At 38.0% G+C, this 20206-nt stretch overlaps 1 protein-coding gene across 3 annotated transcripts in view; it reads left to right on the top strand.

Annotated features, from left to right (window-relative positions):
* Map2k4 (mitogen-activated protein kinase kinase 4) overlaps nt 1–20206 on the top strand; it is a 98654-nt gene that overhangs the window by 55188 nt on the left and 23260 nt on the right. For all 3 annotated transcript variants that reach the window (XM_017795051.2, XM_008855695.3, XM_008855696.2), the window contains 3 exons: nt 1454–1581; nt 16140–16217; nt 19038–19186. In XM_017795051.2, coding sequence (XP_017650540.1) covers nt 1454–1581; nt 16140–16217; nt 19038–19186 — 355 coding nt within the window. The remainder of the gene's footprint in view (nt 1–1453; nt 1582–16139; nt 16218–19037; nt 19187–20206) is intronic.

The following is a 20206-nucleotide window of genomic DNA, read 5'->3' as shown; positions in this document are numbered from 1 at the left end:
ACACACACACACACACACACACACACACACACACACACACATATGAATCTTAACCTCTTAAAAACAAATGGTAGGGGACCTTTACTAGATTCTTCTGAGTTTTATACAGATATTTTCTGTGTCCTATATTTATAAATCTTTACTCATTTTTGTCCATGGTATTGACACTTAAATAGGAGGATTGTGATAGAGAATTAAAAGGGACCAGCAGCTGATTGGCACATTCTGGTAGTGATTGTCAGTGAAGAAGAGATTTGGCTTTCTTCATTTTGAGTTTTGAAAGCATCCCTCTTCTGAAAGTCATAGAAATGAGTCTCATTTTTCAGGGGTAAGTCCAGGAATAAGTTGGTTGGGAGAAAGTGGAAGAAGCCATTTAACATTTGAAAAAAAAAAAAAAAATTAGGGACTTGGAGAGATGGCTCCATAGTTAAGAACACCTGGTACTCTTGGAGAGGACCCGAGTTTCATTATCAGAACTCATGTAAGGCAGCTCACAACTGCCTGTAACTCTAGGTTCCAGGGGATCCAAAATTTCCTTCTGGCCTCTTGAGAGTACTGTATGCATGTGGCATATACTCACACAAACATATATACATACACATAACTAAAAATAAATCTTATAAGAACTAATTAAGTGGCTGTATTGATTGAGAATAAATAATGTCATGTGATACTTTCCTATGTTAAAGCTACACTTAATGAAATTGGGGGTTTATAATATCTATTCCTTATTTTTAATATGTATTTTATTTTTAACTTATATTTAGTTGCATAATTGTTAGCGGGTTTTGAAGACCAGCTTAGTATAGTCTCTGATAAATTCATTCTTCCATTCTGACTATTGAAAAATCATAATTTTGTGTTCTATTTTTTTTTATTTTTATTTTGTCCTATTTTTTTGAGACAGGGTCTCCCTGTAGCCCCAGCTGGCCTGGAACTCACTTTGTAGACCAGGGTGGCCTCAAACTCACAGAAATCCGCCCACTTCTGTCTCCCCAGTGCTGGGATTATAGGAGTGCACCATCATGCCTGGCTCAATTTTGTGTTTTATAAGTGTGAAGATGTTAAAAGAAAACCTCCATTCCTGTCTTTTGGCTTATTAAATTATAATCATGAAATGAATTTAACTGTTAAAATTCTTTTCTCTTTTTAGATTTCACAGACAAGTTCTTACTATGTAGTACAGGCTGGACTCAAAACTCATGGCAATCCACCTGCCACAGCATCCTGAGTGCTGGGATTACAGATATAAGCAGTCATTCCCAGCCTTAGTCATAACGTGTATTTAAAACATGAATATTGCTTGCCATGTGCTATATGAAGGTTTATTTCTTATATATCTGAATTTAAGAACTCAAAATTTTCAATATTGCTTGTGGTTCTTTACAGAACAGTGGTACTTATTACAGCTTATTTGATTAATTGTGTACTGAGTAGAATGTGTATCTTGCAGATATCAAACCTTCAAATATTCTTCTGGACAGAAGTGGAAATATTAAACTCTGTGACTTTGGCATCAGTGGACAGCTGGTGGACTCCATTGCCAAGACAAGAGATGCTGGGTGTAGGCCATACATGGCAGTAAGTGTGCAGGCCAAGCCTTCTTGGTTGGCAGTGATGTGTGGAGAGCCCATGCCCTTTGGTGCTATGGTTTGAGGAATCTGTTTATGGCCATGCAGCTTCACTGTGTTGGACTATTTTTTTTCTCTGCTAATCAATCTCAGGTTCTAGCTGCTTCTTGAAATGTTGCTGAGTTATTTCAGGGAACTCTATTCATTTTTGTTTTCTTTATTTTGCTTTAGCCCTCTTATTTGGCATTTAGCATTTGTGGTCTTCTGAAATTTTCTTCCCATTATATTCAACCCACCTAATCAAGTTCTCTGTCCTCTCTTGAGCTTTCTTGGCTGTAATAATCAGTTTATCCACTGAGAACATGCCCTAAGCTGCTGGAGGATACTATTTCCAGTTACAGAGGAGCAACTTATTACGGGCAGCCTGGAGTTCTTGACAGAATGTAGTATGTCTTTAGAGTCTGAAGCTGTGTTTTGATTATTGTGATTTGTCACTTTAGGAATGGATGAAACATAGACTAATGCAAAGCCAGAGGCCTTAGGCATCTGTCACCTGATGGTGCTTTCCTTTAGCAAGGCAAATGGACACTGTCCTTACAGAGCTTTCATATCACCCTACCCTAGTGTGTTTGCATACTGTTCCCACAGCCCAGATTTTGAACTGTATTTGATTAGAATTTAGTGTCTATGTTTTAAACATTTTTCCTTCAGTGTTATTGTCTTTCTATAACTCTTTGGAGGCCAGCATGCTGTGGTGGTAATAAAGTTTTGCCATTCAATAGGTTTCCTGCCAACTTATTTCATCCTTATAAAGCTACAATATTTTTGTTTTATTACTCTCTGTGTGTGTGTGTGTGTGATTATGTCTGTGTTTGCACGCATGCTCTGATGCATGTGATGTGGAGGTCAGAGAACAACTTCTTGAGATGAGTTCTCTCATTACACCTTCACCTGGGTTCCAGGGATCCAACCCAGGTGACAGGGCTTGCTTAACAAGTGCCTTGACCCACTCAACATCTCTACTGCCTTAGACTCTTTTTATAATAAAGATTAGCTTAGAGCTGAATAAAAATCCCCTCCCTTTGTTTCCTTCATGATTGCTTCTAAACTGTTAATAGAAAAATTTAAAAAGTGAGATCACAAGATAGATGTTTAGAATTTATGATGTGCTTTTGAGTCGATGGGTCTAGTGCTTCTCCAGATTTCATATTCATTTAAAAACTTTAATATGTTTTATTACTATATCATTTCAAACATACCAATTTTTCTCTTGTGTTGGTTGGCTTTTGTCAATTTGACACAAACTAGCATCACCTGGGAAGAAGGAACCTCAATTAAAAGAATTTCCTCCATAGGAATTGCCTGTGGCCATTTCTGTGAAGCATTTTCTTAATTGCTGATTGATGTGGTAGGGCCCAGCCAACTGTGGGTGGTGTTGTCCCTGGGCTCTTGGATCTGGACCGTGAAAGCTAGCTGAGCGAGCCAGGAGAAGGAAGCCTATAAGCAGCATCCTCCATGGTCTCTGCTTGAGTTTCTGCCTCCACGTTCCTTCCCAACTTCTCTCTCAGTGATGAACTGTGACATGGAAGTGTAAGCCAAATAAATCCTTTCCTCCCCCAGTTTCTTCTGGTCAGTGTTTTATCACAGCAACAAAAACCAAACTAGAACACCTCTCATTGTGTAAGTGCTGTAAAATATGGTATCATGTATTCTTTATATATGTTCTTTTGTGTATGTGTACGTCAGCTTTGTGTTTGGAAAACAGGTTGCATGTGAAATACTTCAGTATTGACAATATTTTAGAATTGTTGCCTGGGTCAGTACTCTTAAAGTTATTAGGTGCTTTCATGTCACTTTTTCCACAAATGAAAATGCTAAAGAGTGTGTGTGTGTGTGTGTGTGTAGATAAAAAGACATTCTTTTTTTTTGTAATTTGAGCTTTACAAATGTTGCCTGGCTCTCCAGATTCTTGGGGCAATTTAGAAAAAGCGTACTTTTATTATTGTTAATTAGGAATGAATGGTACAGCAGATCAAAGGCAAGAAATAAAAAAATCATTAGATATGAAATGGACATAATTGACACATTCAGTATTAATGAAACCCAGAGAAATAACTGAACATGTTACCTACATCGGGCCTTGTTTTAATACTAAGGCTAGCTAGATGCTTTTACTGTAATGGTACATCTTTATTCTTGTGATAACAAAATGCTCATAGGCTGAATACTTGTAGGGAAAAGAGGTTTGCTAAGTTTGTATTTTGGGAGACTGAATGTTCATGATTGAGTGACCCTCATTTGTTTGCTTCTGGTTAGAGCCCTCTGGTATATCAAGTATGATGGAGAAATGGAAAGAGATTTGTCTTTGTGCAGAAGGGGCTAAAAGGCCTTGCTTTGTAACATCTTGCTCTCGGGAGACCTAACTTGAGAGAACAGTATCAATCCTTTCTGAGACCAGTGTGTCCATGACCACATACCCTCCTTATAGGTCCCATGTCTTAAGTGGTCCATTGTCTAAATGGTCCACTGTCTTAATATGGCTAAGAATCACTTTTGATTCATTCAGGTCTTAAAATGTAACTCTGGTCAATATACAACAGACTATTTTGAGTTTAAGTAACTTAAAGAGAGAAGTACATTTGACTTTCTTGTAGAAAGAACTGTTTTAGAGGGCCACAAGAAGAGTGGTGCAAGGCTTCTCTGTTCTTGCTGACTTTCTCCAATTTGGGGATATGTAAGGTTCATGATAAACCTCTGTAGCTCTAATGTTTACTGGATCCAGTGAAGTAGTCCTGTCAGTTTTGGTTTTCTGGGGCCAATATATTAATGGATGAACAAGAACACAGCATTAATTTTGAGAGCCTCCAAGTGGCTTGATTCTTCTTTGATATTTGATTCTTCTTTGATATGTCTTAGCGTATCTGAAATGCCAAAATCAGCCTCACAGAAAAACTTGATTCTTTTTCAAAGGAGATGCTTATTAAGGGACAGTGATGCATTATGTAGTCAGAGGTTCTGTGTATTAACCTCAGTGTTTAAATTTTAATTTTTTTTTTTGGGGATTTTTTTTTTTTTTTTTTTTTTTTTTTTTGATGTTATGAAGCCCAGGCTGGCTTTAAACTCGGCATCTTCCTGTCTCAGCTTTTACCTCCCAGATGCAGAGATTACCAGAAATGCCCTTATGGTAAGATTTTATAATTTCCCTCCAGGTTCCAGAACTGCGATTACTCATTAAGTTGTTGAACATTGAAAAGGATGTAAAATGTAAAGTTTAAACACAAGTTTTTTTCATATACAAGTTGTTAGCATTTTGGAAACTTCCCTTCCCCTATAAACAAGGATGTGGATGCCTGCACACACGTGTGTATGTATGCATGCTTGCTGAACTATTTCATTCTGAACACTTTAGTGCCTGTCTCCCAAGGGGGATGTTCAAGTGTCTAAGGAATAGTCACATTTGGCCTTTTGCATTCTTTATTTTATTTAAACTGGCTTGGACCATTCATTCTCCCCCACCCCCCTTTGACATTGATCTTTTCAGAAGTAGTTTCAGAATATCCTACATTCTGCATTAGTCTGATTTTCCCCACATGGTTAGATTCAGACTATAAATTATTTTGCAGTGGCAACTTCATAGACATAGATGATGTATACTTTGTAGTACACCATATAGCAAAACACATAATGTTGACTGCAGCACTTGACAAACAGCGGGAACAGTTGTGGAATAGTATCATCTTTCCTTGTTTATTTTTCTCTTGAAAATGTCAGATGCTTTAGTTTCCAGATGATTTTTCATTTTTCTGCTGCCCTCCAACACAGTGATTTCTAAAATGTTACTCCAGGGGCTGGAGAGATGGCTCAGTGCTTAAGAGAACTTGCTTCTCTTCCAGGGGACCCAAGTTCAGTTCCCAGTACTTAAGTTTGGTGGCTCAGAATAGCCTATAACTTCAACTACAAGGGATCCAGCACCCTCGTCTGGCCTCTGAGCAACCACACACACGTGACATACACACATAGACACATACATTAAAATAATAATTCAGTTCAGCCTCCCTTTTTTTTTTTTTTTTTAAACTTTTCCTCTCTTGTGTCTTGTGTGATAGAATCCCTTCCATAAAGGTGTATAAAATGGTGCTCAGTCATTGTGAAAGGAAGAAGGACCTACTTTATAGAAGCACTTCTTGAAATATGTCAGGTTATCTGTCTCAGGACTTTCTTAAATCTTGGTAGAATCTGCTCTAGAAATACATATAGCCTGTTAGTCTTCTTGAGAATTTAATTATTTTATGTCATCATAGAAAATTGGTGTTTTCTCTGTCTAGTTCTCAGATTTGATAATATTGATTCATTTGCATTCTCGGTTTGCACTTGAAAGAGTGTATATTTTGAAAAAGAATGTATATTTTGAAAAAGTATATTTTATTAATGTTGGGTGGAGTGTTCTGTTGATTATTGGTTTATAGTGGTTTTCAAGTCTTCTGTGTCTTTAGTGACTTTCCATCTCAATGTTCTACTAACTTAAATTCCCAACCATGAATATAAAACTTTATTTCTCTCTTAGTTTTATTAATGTTTTGTTCACATATGGTATGACCTTGTTGCTCAGTATATATTTGTTGCATCTTCCTTGCATTTTTCACTCTTAAAAATTTTTTTCAATTTATTTGTGTGTGTGTGTGTGTGCATGTTCGCATTCTTGTGGAGGGTAGAGGACAACTTTTGGGAGTTGGGTCTCTCCTTCCACCATGTGGGTCCCTAGCGGTGGAACCGATTAGCAGTCTTGGTGGCAAGTGCCTTTTCTGGCTGAGCTGTCAGGCCTTTTCCAAGAGGTCACTCTTATTGATAGCTTGAACTTTTTGTTTCATAACAGTTTTTGAATTTCAAATTATTTTGTATAATGTTAGTATAACTACTAGAGCTTTTAGTTCCTATTATTTTGGATATCTTCTTTTGTCCTTTCATTTTCAACTTCTTTGTGCTAAAGTGAGTTTCTATAGGCCCAGGCAGCAGGATCATGTTTTATGTCTATTCTGATAGCTTTTGTTTGCTTCATTTAGTCAATTCATATTTCATTATGGATTTTTCTTTATGTGCTTTTTTTTCTGAATGTCCTATCTTTTTTATTATTCGTTCCTCTTGTCTTCTTTCTGGTTTCTTTTTTTGGTCTTTTTGAGATTGTCTCCCTCTGGCCCCAGCTGTCTTGGAACTCACTATGTAGACCAGGCTGACCTTGAACTCACAGAGACCTGCCTGCCTCTGCCTCCTGAGTGCTGGGATTAAAGATGTGCACCACCATGCCCAGCCTCCTTTCTGTTTTTTTAAAAAATATTTTATTTATTATTTTTATGTGTATGCATGTATTGCCTGTGTGTATGTAAGTGCACCCGGGTCATGTAATGCCTGCAGAGGTCAGAAGAGGGAGTTGGATACCCTGGAACTGGAGATATAGGCAGTTATCTGCCATGTGGGTACTGGGATTTGAACTCAGGTCTTCTGGAAAAACAGCCAGTGTTCTTAACTGCTAATCCATCTCTCCAGCCCCCTTTCTGTTTTTTGGACCTTTTTTTTATCTTTTTGATTCCCTTCTCCTTTCTTTGTCTGACTTATTTTTGGATGTTTTATTAATGATTACCATACTTATTACAGTTAATACCATACATTTATAATGATTTCATTCGAATTCTAATTTAGTTTTAAAAGTCCATGAAAGTTAGTCCTGTGTTGTATATCCCTGATCATATCATATCATTGTGTGCCTGATGAAGGGTTATTATTCTCTGTCTGCATTTGTCCTGGAAATCTTGGAAGAAGCACAGAGAAGAGCTCCATATCAACATTATGGTCACAGTGGCTTCAGTAATTACCTAAGTAGTTATCTTTAATTCTGTGAGGCATATGGTCTAGTGTTCTTTCATACCCTGTAGTTTGTGTTTGTCTGAACACATCTTAATTTCTTTTCTAGTTTTGAAGGACCACTTTTTTGCTGGGCAAGAAATTAGCACATAGAATTTGGGTGTGGTGATACATGCCTATAATCTCAGCATTTGGGAGACTTGAGACAAAGAATTATAAACAAGTTCAAGGTCAACTTGGGCTCTACGCAAGACCCTGTCTCAACAAGATGAAACAAAATACAGCAAAGAAAAACGGAAACAAAAATCAAGCTCACTTCAAGTGACTGCCAATGAGAAGAGGAGTGTTCAGCAGTTAGGGAAGGGAGATGTATAGGCTAAGTCACCATGGGGGTTGGGTCTGGGAACTGAGGAGTAGTCCAGCTCTATTTCTGCATCTCTCTGAGTTAAAAAGGATTCTTTTTAAGCCAGTCATGGTAGTGCGCACCTTTAGTCCCAGCACTTGGGAGGTAATGGCAGATGGATTGAGGTCAGCCTGATCTCCATAGAAAATTCCAGGCCAGCTGGGGCTACAGGGAAACCCTACCTCAGAAAGACAACAGAAGAAAACATTTCCTTTAAAAAAAAATTATTTTATTATTATTATTATTATTATTTATTTTATGTGTATGAGTGTTGTTCCTAAAATGTGTATAAGTGCACTTGTGTCGTGCAGTGCCTGTGGAGGACAGAAGAGGGTGTTAGATCCCCTGGAACTGAAGTTATAGATGGTTGTTAGCCACCATGTGGGTGCTGGGATTCAAACCTGGGTCTTTTGCAAGAAGAGTTAGTGCTCTTAATCACTGAGCCATCTCTCCAGCCCCACAAAGCATTCTTTTTGAGTGTTGGTGCTTGTGTATATGGAGATGCCCATGTGTGTATGTAATCCCAGCTGTCCAGTTTTTTGGGTTTTTTTGTTGTTGTTTTTTGGGTTTTTTTTTTTTTTTTTTTTTTTGAGACAGGCTCTCTCCCTGGGACTTGGGCTCACCCATTAGGCTAGACCAGCTGGCCAGTGAGCCCCAGGGTTCTGCCTCTCTCTGCCTTTCTGGTGCTGGGATTACAAGTGTGTGGTCCCTGCCTACCATTTTTATGTGAGTTCTAGGAATCAAGCTGAATCTGCATGCTTGCATGGCTAGCACTATACTGACTGAGCTATTTCCACAGCCCCTGAAAAAGCTTGTGTTTTAATTTATTTATTATTTTTATTTTCAGACAGGATCTCGCCATAGTACCAACTGGCCTGGAACTTACTATATAGACTAGGCTGACCTTGATCTCACAGAGATCTGCCTGCCTTTGCCTCCCAAGTGCTGGGATTAGAGGTATGCATCACTGCTCCCAGTTTATGTTATTGTTTTTATTCCAATTGGTGTGTGTGCTGTATGTTTGTGTACACACTGGTATGTTGGTGTACTTGCCCATGTAGACAGGTGTGGAGGCCAGAAGTTGATGTTGGTATGTCCTAGATCCCAATTGCTTTACCTTAGTTTTTGAGACAGGATTGAACCTGGAACATGCTGTTTTGATCCCCCAGTGCTTGGACTGAACCTGCATCACCATGTTTTCATACCTGTGCTTGGGATCTCACTGAGGTTTGCAGTAGGCACTTTACCCACTGAGCTATCTCTCCAGTCCTTTATTTCATTTCTTATGATTATTGTGGTTTTCCTAATCTTTTTAAATCTTACATTCTTTTCTCTCCTAGCATTTTCCTCCTTTCTTCTTTTTCCTTTATTTACTCTTGCTGATTCTTTTCATTTCCCACCATCCCGTCCCCTTTCTGTATTTCATTCATTATTTTAATTTTTACCCTAATTTTCTAACTTTATAGCTTACCCTACATTATTTTTGCCATTTTGTTGCTGTGGTCATTGGTAATGTGGGATTTACTTGATTTTAAGTGCATTTCATGTCTCATTCTACTTGATGTTATTCCTGTTTCAGCAGTTTTCTTTTTCCTCTATGAAGAGTACTCAGGTATTTTTCTCTTACTGTGACCAAATTCTGATACAGAGCAATTTCAGGTAGGAAAGACTTACTTTGACTCTCCATTTAAGGGGATACAGTTCATAGTGATGGGGATGGTGTGCTGTGGGAGTGTGAAATGACTGGTCACATTGCATCTGCAATCAAGAAACAGGAGGATAAGGTTGGTACTCCTTGGGTTTTCTCCTTTTCCTCTTTTTCTTCAGTCTGGGCCCAGACCATGAATGTTGGGCTATCCCTCCTCACTTAAACCTCTGTAGAAATGCCTTCCTAGGCACACTCAGCAGTGTGTCTCCTAGGTGATTCCAAATCTAGTCAGATTGGTAATGGAGATTTGCTGTCACAAGTCCATACCTTGTCAACTTGACACCCAAACACATTCTTCTTTTTTTTTTTAATTTATGTATTATTTTTATTTTATGTATATGAGTGTATTGCCTGCATGTGTGTAAGTGCATTCGTGTCGTGCAGTGCCTGCAGAGGTCAGAAGAGGGCATCAGATCCCCTAGAACTGGAGTTATGAATGGTTGTTAGTTGCCATGTGTGTGCTGGGATTTGAGCCCAGGTCTTCTGCAAGAATAGATAGTGTGCTTAACCACTGAGCCATCTCTCCAGCCCCAAACACATCATTCTTAAGTCTTAAGCTAAAAGCCTGTTCTGAGAATAGAGGTGATTTCTTGACTATGAAACCCTGTTTATTTTATAATTTTAAAATGTAGGTTTCAGGTGGTGTTGTAAGTGCCATGCTGCAAATAAATGCTAGCTTGGCCTTTTTTTTTTTTTTTTTTTTTTTTTGAGAAAGGGTCTCCCTATAGCCCCAGCTGGCCTGGAACTCACTATGTAGACAAGGCTGGCCTTAACCTCACAGAGATCTGCCTGCCTCTGGCTCCCAAATGCTGGGGTAAAGGTGTGTGCCACCACACCCGCACCCAACTGGTCATGTATTTTTAACTCTTGAATTTCCTTTCCTTATTTACCTAGAACTTTGAGTTCAGTGCTGAATAATGGTAGAATTCCTTTGTGATATTAATAGTAAGATTGTTGCTTCTGACTTGAAAGCAAAAGCCTCCTGAGTATTCCTTAATCTTAAAGTTTGCCTACCTTGGTTTGTTGAGTATGCATGCTGTATGTGGTATGTGAGACGAGGAAAAAATGGGAGTGATCAATATGTTGTTCAGTACATAAGGAAATACTTCTCTGTGTGGCTAAAATAGCACAGATCATAATTACATATATTCCCTATGGTCGAGCTCTTCTGGCATTCAAGAAATAGTCCCTACATGACTTAAGATTTATATGTTTAAAATACTTTAATATTTGATATGTTAGTATTTATGACAGGCACAAAAATGCTTAAGTGACATTGGTTAATTATTTACCTTTGTAAAAGTTTGATGTGGGTTATGCCAGCTTTAAATTTTAAATTGGGAACATTTTTGTTTCATTTATTTGAATCATGGTGAAAAATTATTGGTCATGTTGTAAGTAAAAACATTTCTGGCCTTTTTGGCTCCCCCAAAACTTCCAGTCTTCAGAATAATTGACAAAGCATGGTTTTCTGATCCTTGAAGTTGAAATTCATCTTGGCCAGGAGTTTGGGGAAGGATGAATAATGATTCCTGATTCCTTGAAAACTGAAGTTTTAGTTTTACCTTTGCATCTATGTGTGGGGCTGGGTGTGTGTAAGTATGTGTATATTGATACATAGTGTAACTTTCTTGTCTACATTCTAAGTGTGAAAAGTCTTTCCTGCAGTGTTTGTAGTATCCAGCTGTGTGGTAGCTTTAAAATGTGTCCACCGTTCCTTTGATATGCCTCCCTTTAAGAAGTAGAGAGTAAGTACATGAATGTGGATTGAACTTGGTGACTTGCTTCTAATGTGTAGCATGTAGTAGAAAAGGCCATGGGTCATTGTATTCTTTCTCTCTTGAACTGCTGACTTTAGGGGAATTATGTCATAAAAACACTGAATCAGCTTTCTGAAGAGCCTCACATGAGGTGTCAAAGGGTTCTTGCCAGTAACCTTGCAAATGAGCTCAGTGACAAATCCTCCAGCCTCATTGAAATGTTCTTCCCTAGTTCATAGCTCGCTTGCAGTCTCATGAGCAATCCTGAGTTGGAACCACATAGCTAAGATGCTCCTGAGTGTAACTCATAGAAACCTGGAGTCAGTGGGTGTTTGTTATTTTAAGCTATAGCAGTTCTTTGATTTTTGGATATACTGAAATTCTCTGTGACTTAATTCATGTTCAATTAAAGAAATGAAATATTGAAAAGGACCTGTATTATTCTATTTGCTCAATCAATCCCCCTCTCCCTATCCTTCCCTCTTTTTCTCCCTCAATCCCTCCCTCTCTCGCTGTGTAACCCAGGCTTTTCTCAAATTCTGGATCCTCTGAAATATTTGTTGGTCTTTTGTATATCTCTCTCTCTCTCTCTCTCTCTCTCTCTCTCTCTCTCTCTCTCTCTCTCTCTCTCTGCCTCTTTTAATGGAAACCATCTGAGGAGCACTTATATAAACTTAAAACTGTGAAGTTTCTTATTTGTTGGTTTCTGTTTTCTATTTTTTAATTTTTATTGTGTATATGTTGGGGGGTGGGGAATGTGCACCTGAGTGCAGGTACTCGTGGAGGCCAGAAGAGGGAGTTAGATCACCTGGAGCTGGAGTTGTAGATGGTTGTGAACCACTCAAATGGGTGCTGGGAACTGAACTCGAGTCTTCTACAAGAGTAGCAGCTATTGAGTCATCAATAGTTTCTAGCTCCTGTATTTAAATATTAATGTAATCTGTTTTGTTATGAAATAGTTTTATCCAGTTTATGCTGTTCTATATCCAAATAATAATTTTCAGGATGTTAAAAATACTGTATATGGAAACAAAGAATAAATGCGTCAAAATATATTTAACTCACTAATGAGAAAGTGAGTAGCCAGGATGTTATAAAACTGGCTCAAAGAGCATCTGATAAGTACTTCTGGTCAGAAGAGGCTAGATGGCTAGGTTAAGTCTATCCATTAGGCAGAACTTTTCATTATAATCAGTACAACCATGGCTTTGGTGGTTATTAGGCAGAAATCATTTGAATGTCAGTAAGCAAAAACCTTGATGTTTTCAGATAATTTAAGTGCTTGGGTTCTAAGAAAAGCAAATGATCAAGTAAACCCATAGTCCACTTAAGTAAACCTGGATAAACTTAGTAGATAAAGCTCCACCGTGCCACTGAAAGGAAGTATAGTCATTTTCTTCCTTATTTCCAGGAGTGGGGTAACTGTGTAACTCACACATGCAAGAACTTCTAGCGCCTTAGTGACAAACATAAGATGACTTCAGAATGACATTACCACCATAACCACAAATGATGGCTCCCTATCTTGAGTGTCTTGGGTGTTGGCAAATATAGTTACTCATAAAATCATAGTCAACGAAGACATAGAACACTTGGCATTGCTTGACTAAGATCCCTTGTTTGTCCCCAGATACCATGACCCTGTGAGCGTCCCTCTTCCTGCTCAAGGCAGCTGCTGATCATATGTAATCTTACTGTAGAAACTTATCTACCTCTGCTGTCTCTCATCATAATGTATGGTTATATCTGTGCTATTTTGTGTATTCATAACTCATTCTGTTCTGTTGCTGACTTTTGTATTATGTCACTATCCCACCATTTGTTTATCCATTCACATGTTGACACTGTGAAGGTGTTGAGATTTTTAGTATCTGATATGTCCCTGTATTCATTTAGTTTTTTTTTTTATTCTCTCAGCAACATTACAGTTTTCAGTATGGAACTCCTTTTAAATTTATTCCTAAGGAATTCATGGGTTTTGATGCTGTTATGTGTATGGAACTTTTTTTCCCAATATTTCACTATTGGTTGGAGGTACCAACAGTTTGCCAGTGTTGGTACTGTATCTTAGAAATCTTGCTAATTTTGCTTTACTGGTAGTTTTAATAGAGATTTCCTATGTAAAGAGTTGTAGAAATTAAAATGTCTATGAATAAAAGTAATAGCCCACCTTGCCTGCTATGAGAGTAGGCATCTTTACCTTGTTTCCATTCCACTTCTGGTTTAATGAGAAAGCTAGTGTTTTGTGTTTCACTGTTAAGTGTGGAAATAATATGGGTTACTTTATAATCCTACTATGAAATGAAGTTTTATCTGTTCTTATTGGACTACGAGGTACTACTATTGCTGCCATCGTTAATGAGTTTTGAATTTTGTCATATTGGAAACTACATCTGTCATACAATTTTTCTCCATTCTGCAAATACAGTGTTTCATACATAAGGTTGTATTCCTATGACTCCTTCCTGTGTTCAGGGTTGGATTTGCTGGTATGTTGTTGGTGAGTTCTGTGTCTTTTTGTATGGAGATAATGTCTTGAAGTATCTTCTGTAAGGTTTCTCTAAGTGATTTTGGTGACCTCATAAAATGCATTGGGAACTGTACTGTTTTTTCTCTTTTGAAAGAACATTTTTGTAAGTCTGCTGGTATTTCTTCCTTGCAATTGAAAAGCCTCAGTGAACCTATTTAAGGTGGGCTTGTTTGTGGTTTTTTGGTTTGTTTTTCTTTTTTTGAAACTGTGAGACTTTTTTGTTTTTTGGTCTTTTTGAGACAGGGGCTCCCTGTAGCCCCAGTCCTGGAACTCACTATGTAGACCAGGCTGGCCTTGAAGTCACAGAGGTCCGCCTGTCTCTGCCTCCTGAGTGCTGGGATTAAAGGCGTGCGCCACTACACCCAATGAGACTTTTTTTTTTTAAAGTCTGACTGTAGCCCAGGCTGTCCTGGTACTTGCTATATAGCCCATGCTGGCCTTGATTCTTGATAATCATCCTGCACCAGCCTCTTGAGTACTAGGATTATAGGTGTGAGCCATGACAGCCAGTTTGTGGGGAGATTTCTAATGACGACTTCATTAAATAATATACTGTACTCTTGAGGTTATTAATATTTCTATATTGTCTTGCTAGGTTTTCATTTCCAGTCCACGTGTTTGTTTCATTTATTTGTTTCATTCAGAGCAATAGTAATTTCCCAGCTCCCATTCTTACTTCTTGAAATTACATTTGTAATGTTAGGATTTTGTCTTTTGCTTGGTCAGTCTAACTTACAGTGTCCTGATTCTGTCTTCTTTCCCAAGAAGCAGGGTTTTTTTTTTTTTTGCTTTTCTCTATTGTTTTTCTATTCCTGTTTCATTTAATTCCACTCTGTTACTTCCTGTTGCTTGCTTCCTTGGGTTGTCCCTTTCCTTTCCTTCCCTTCCTCTCCCCTCCCTCCCTCTCTTCCTTTTTTGTTTTTGCTTTGATTTTTCTAATTCCTTAATCTGTAAAGTTGTTATTGAGTTGTCTTCTAATATGTGCTTTAATGCTAAAACTTCCCTTTGAATATTACTTTAATTCCATTCAATAAAGTTTGCTAAGCTGTAAGTTTTTCATTTATTTTAAAATTGATTTGATTATTTTACTTGAAGATTTATTCACATGTTATTTGGGAGTGTGCTATTTAATCTGTAAATGTTTGAAGGTTTTCTGTGTATGCTGAGTAGTGCTTTGTGATTAATCTCATCATCTGAGAACACGCTTTGCGTAGTTTCCATTCTTCATAATAATGGGGGTATCATGTCCCTGAATATGGCATCTATGTTATGTTAGTGAATATTTCACTAATACACTGCTGTCGTTGGGTGGGTATTTTCTCTTTAGGTTGAATATTTAGCATTGTTATATAGTGTGTATCATTTTCAGGAAAGTAAATATATTTAAAACAAAAAGTAAATGACTATCAACGAGTATTGATGCAGCACAGTACTGACGTTCACATTAAAACCCATGTCTACAAGTTAGTTGCTGCTGACAGAGAATGCAGTACATTCTCTGTTATGGTTTGGGGGTTATTTCTTTCAGTAGCAGTTACTGTCAGCTTTAAGAGGGATCCTTGCCAGCCTTCTACCCCTTACAGCCTCTCCTGCTTTTCTTTGTGTTTCTGATATACTTTGTCAAAGATGGTGCCTATTGTCAAGGCAATGTGAAGATATTTCCTTCATGGGAATTACTAAGGCTGGCTTTTTCTGTTCATATGACCAAATGATATATTAACTTTTGTAGTGCTTTAATTTGGCTAAAATGATTTGTAGCTATCTATCTTTAAAGATAATACAAGTGAAAATTTTAGCTGAAGAATGAGTGGGGTAGCTGTAGTAATGATAGCAGATGTTTTGCTTTTGTGAAACATCAATATAGTCTTACCCATTGAAACGAAGACTGAGAAAATTAGAAACCCAGTGTCCTTGTAGTTGTGGTCTTGCTCTTGCCTCTCCTCCTCCATCTTCCTCTTTACCACTAATTGCTATAATGTGACCTTGTAATTATTTTTTCCCATTATTCCCATTTTTACTCTGTCTCCTCTGGACCATTCTCAGCTTCAGCTTTGTCAACACTTTGAGTGCTTAGGGAGAGAAATTCAGAAGTGCTATAATTCCGTTCATGGAAGTATCCATTGAGTTGAATAGTTTTTGTTCTTGGTTTGCTTTTCAGTGGTGGCGTCCAGTTTACTCCCAGTCTGGCCTTGGGCATGGATTCCTCTAGGAAGATGCTGACATTTTAGCTACCTTCCCAGTTACTGCTTCCATTTGCCTGATTCTTTAGGGTCAAGATAGTTAATGACTTTGACTTTTCTCTGTGTTCCAGCCTGAAAGAATAGACCCAAGTGCATCCCGACAAGGCTATGATGTCCGCTCTGATGTCTGGAGTTTGGGGATCACGCTGGTATGTTTATGTTGACTCAACTTTGTCAGGGTAATGGAATGATAAGAAATTAAGAACTAAAATTACTGAGAATGTAAAAGTTAGTGGTTTGTAACAAGTGAGCACAAACTCTTCATACTTGGGGACTTTATTGAAGTTTTGGCTTCATTTTAAATGTATCTACCTTAGTTTGGATTGCTTTAGCAAAGTGTCATTAACTTGTTAGGTTATTAAGACTAGAAATTTATTTCTTGCAGTTTTGGAGACTGGGATGTCCAAGATCAAGGCTTTGCCATATTTTGTACTGAGTGAGCTGCTGTCTTCATTGTTTCTAAATGATAGAAGGGGTGAGGGGCACAGCTATCCAGGGCCTATCTTGTAAGGGCACTCAACCTAAGAATTTTAAGGGGACACAGTCTAAGCTATATTTTTATGTCCTTTTTTCCAAATTTTATTTTCTTGTGTTTACTGTGGTACTAGAGCTTGCTGAGATGCTTTGTTTCTTTCTGACTTTGAATAGCTTCTATAGCTTGTATATTATATGTGAAGTTTCTGCCCCATGTGGGCCTTTCCTGTAAGGTAGACTTCTTAGTCCTCTCTTCCATATTCTTCCCATTTTCAATTTGAGCTGAGACCCCTTAGTTCAGATTTAGAGCAGTGAGGTTTTTGTAGCTTACTCATCTCCATTTGTTTATTGGCATTATATGATTCAAAGATCTTCCTATGATGACAGTCACATACTTTGAATTGTTTTGTTGAGTAATGTTGTCAGGCTAATGGATTCTTTGTGTAGAAAGTTTAAGACTTAACAGCTCCCCCCTGCAAAGGATTCCATCTACCTTTCCTTTGTGACCAAATACAAGAGATATCACCTGGAGTCATTTTTTTTCATTATGAAGCCAGGTAGTCACAAAGACAATTGTAGGAAGATCTGTAGTTCCCAGTATGCATATTAAGCATACTGAAAATTCAGAAATGCCTGCCCGTGACCTAGTTGTAATTATATTTTAAAACAAAAGCAAAACAAAACAAAACCAAAAAAGAAATAGGTACAGTGGCACATACTTGTGATGTTAGTGTTGGGGAGGCAGAGACAGGTGGATCCTGGGGCTTGCTCACTAGCCAGCCCAGCCTATGTGGTAAGTTCCAGGTCAATGAGAGACCCTGTCTCAAAAATCAAGGTTGATGGCACCTGGGGAATGACATCTGAGGTTGTCCTCTAGCCTTCACATATATGCGTAAACATTCCCATATGTATGCGCATGCACGCGCACACCCACACCATGTATATCCTTCCATACAAATTTTGTTTTGTTTTACAAATCTTGTTTTATTTTGTTTTACAAATTTTGTTTTGTAAAGGTTGCTTTTTTGTTTTGTTTTATATGGTGGGGGTGTAGAGTGAAGATTATACCCAAATCTTTATGAGCTATGTCACTGAATTGTATCCCCAAACTTGTGGAAAGTTTTAACACAGAAAAATTTTAAGCAAGTCCCTTTAAGTACCTTTAGCAAAGCCTTGTTTAAAAGCAAAGTATTCCAGTATTTAAAATTGTTTCATAATTTATTTATAGGGATAATCTTAGTCTTTCACTTTAATAATGTATAGCCTTTTTTCTTCTCTTATTAAAATCTCTTCTCCAGAATGAATCTAATAAAATTATTCCTAATGGATAAGGATTACTCTTTCAAAGTATTTGAAATTTTAACAATTAGCCAAAAGAGTGAATCCCACTCCTCCCCATGTGTGTATATGTAAACCTTCTTACTTTCTGGTATATGTATGTGTAAGCTGAGCTGACAGCAAGTCTCCCGAGGAGGAAACTGAATCAGTTTTGTAAGAATGCTCACTTTCTCTTAAGTGCTATCATCTCTGTGTGAGTTTGGGACTTCATCCTTATGAATCAGTCACCTGTCAGAGACATAAAATGGGATTTGATGAAATAGAGATCTTTTTTAAAGGTTAAAACCACATTCAATTTTATATATTATAGGGTTTATTCTGAGTACAATATTGTATATATAACTATATTAATTCAACTGTGAACCTAAAAATCTATAGCCAATTTTGAAAGAGATGCATCTTTGCCCTGGAAATTGTTATTGAATATGTCAGTGCCATTGTGATGAAAAGCTTCTTCTAATCATGTGGTTATTAAATAAATAATTTTTAAAAATAGGATTTGATAAGAATTTTGGAACAGAGTAGGGGAAAAGGTAGGACACTGGTTACCAGCCAATATATTAGACTCCTGGACAGGTTGGGTCATAAGACTGTTCAGATATATATTGTATGGTGTAAAGATACTGTTGTGAGCCCTTCATTGGATCTTTGACCTGACTTAGTAATTATAAAATCTGGCTGTGGTTGAAATAACTATTCAGATGCTCTTATTGTTTCCTATGAATTCAAACTGGACTATTTGATAAATGTTCTTTTTACTTACAAAGGAATCTGACCACTGTTGTGGACCGAGACTGAGTCATATCAGGTGACTACAGATTGTGCAAAGTCTTTTCTATAGAAGTTCTCAACTAAGTCTTCCAGAGTATCTCATACAAGAGTTCAGAAGTAGAGACTTTCCTAGGTCCTGCATTATGGGGACCTAGTGAACTTAAACCCTAAGTTTGGTATTTACCGGTAGTTTGAGTCCTTGAAATTTTTTGAAGCACAGTTCCCACATTATGTCCTCCACTTAGCCTTCATGATTCTGAAGACACCCCCCATCCCCAACTTGGTCAGAGTTGTGTTAGGGCTTTCGATGGATGTCATCACCCTTCCAGTGGGGAGTAGTAAATAATGCTGGGTACCTTTTGCTTTTTCTTCTTTGTTCTCTTTAGTACGAGTTGGCCACAGGCCGATTTCCTTATCCAAAGTGGAATAGTGTATTTGATCAGCTAACACAAGTGGTGAAAGGAGATCCTCCACAGCTGAGTAATTCGGAAGAAAGGGAATTCTCCCCCAGTTTCATCAACTTTGTCAACTTGTGGTAAGTACTTGATTTACCAATACTTAAACACCATGGCCAGAACAGTCAGGCGACTTAATCCTGGCTACACTAATGTTTTACATAGGGAAGAAATCCTTTGTCACATGATTCCTAACTAGGACTATGGGTAGTTGCAGCTGTGTGGAAAGCGCCAGCCAGCCTGGAGAGGCATTACCCTCATTCTGCTACTCAGGTATTATTGAAAAACAGCCATGGCTGTTGGAGAAGCAGCTGCCTCCACACCTCCGGTCCTGCTATGAGACATACCAGGGTAAATGTCTAGGTGAGACTGATGATCTTATTCTGGGGTAGTTCTCAGGATGAGATTGTACCAGGATCACCCGATGCTTTTACTGCTTCAGTAACTCTTCAAACCAGACTGTCAGGCATGGATCTCTGTCTTGATAAAACCAAGAATGTGGCTATGTGTGGGTATTATGTTGTAGGGCCAGGCCCAAAGCTTAATTGGCAGAAATGTATGTATTGGCTGTCTAAAATGTTATACCAAGCTCCATACTTGTTGATGCCTACTTTATCATTGCTTCTGTATGTGTATGGCACCTAAGAATATATAAGGCTGGGGGGATGGCTCAGTGGATAAAGCACTTGCTATACAAACATGAAGACCAGAGAGCAGGTCCTCAGGACCTTTGTAGAAACCAGGTGGCCTGTAATCCTAGTACTTGGGAGGCAGAGACAAGGAAGCTGGCTACCTATGCTAGCCAGAATGAGTGAGCTCCAGGTTCAGTAAGAGACCCTGCCTAAGTAGAGAACAGTAGAAGACATCTGATGCAATAGCAGGAGACCACTGGCCACTTGGTTTCTATATGGGTTCTCTGTATTATGTTTTATGAAATGCCAGTTTAAAAGAATCGTATGTATGTCTTAGACTGACAGCATGGCATCTAAAAAATGACTTAGGAATCTTCTAGTAGTGGGATATTTGGGGGGGGGGAGTTGGTTGGTTCTGTTGTCTTTTTATTATTTTGTTAAAATTTTATTTTTTAAATATAATTTATT

The sequence above is a fragment of the Nannospalax galili genome, unplaced genomic scaffold, assembly GCF_000622305.1.
Source record: "Nannospalax galili isolate Female #2095 unplaced genomic scaffold, S.galili_v1.0 scaffold146, whole genome shotgun sequence".
NCBI lineage: Eukaryota > Metazoa > Chordata > Mammalia > Rodentia > Spalacidae > Nannospalax > Nannospalax galili.
Note: the sequence above shows the minus strand (reverse complement) of the source record. Positions and strands in the feature narration are given on the sequence as shown.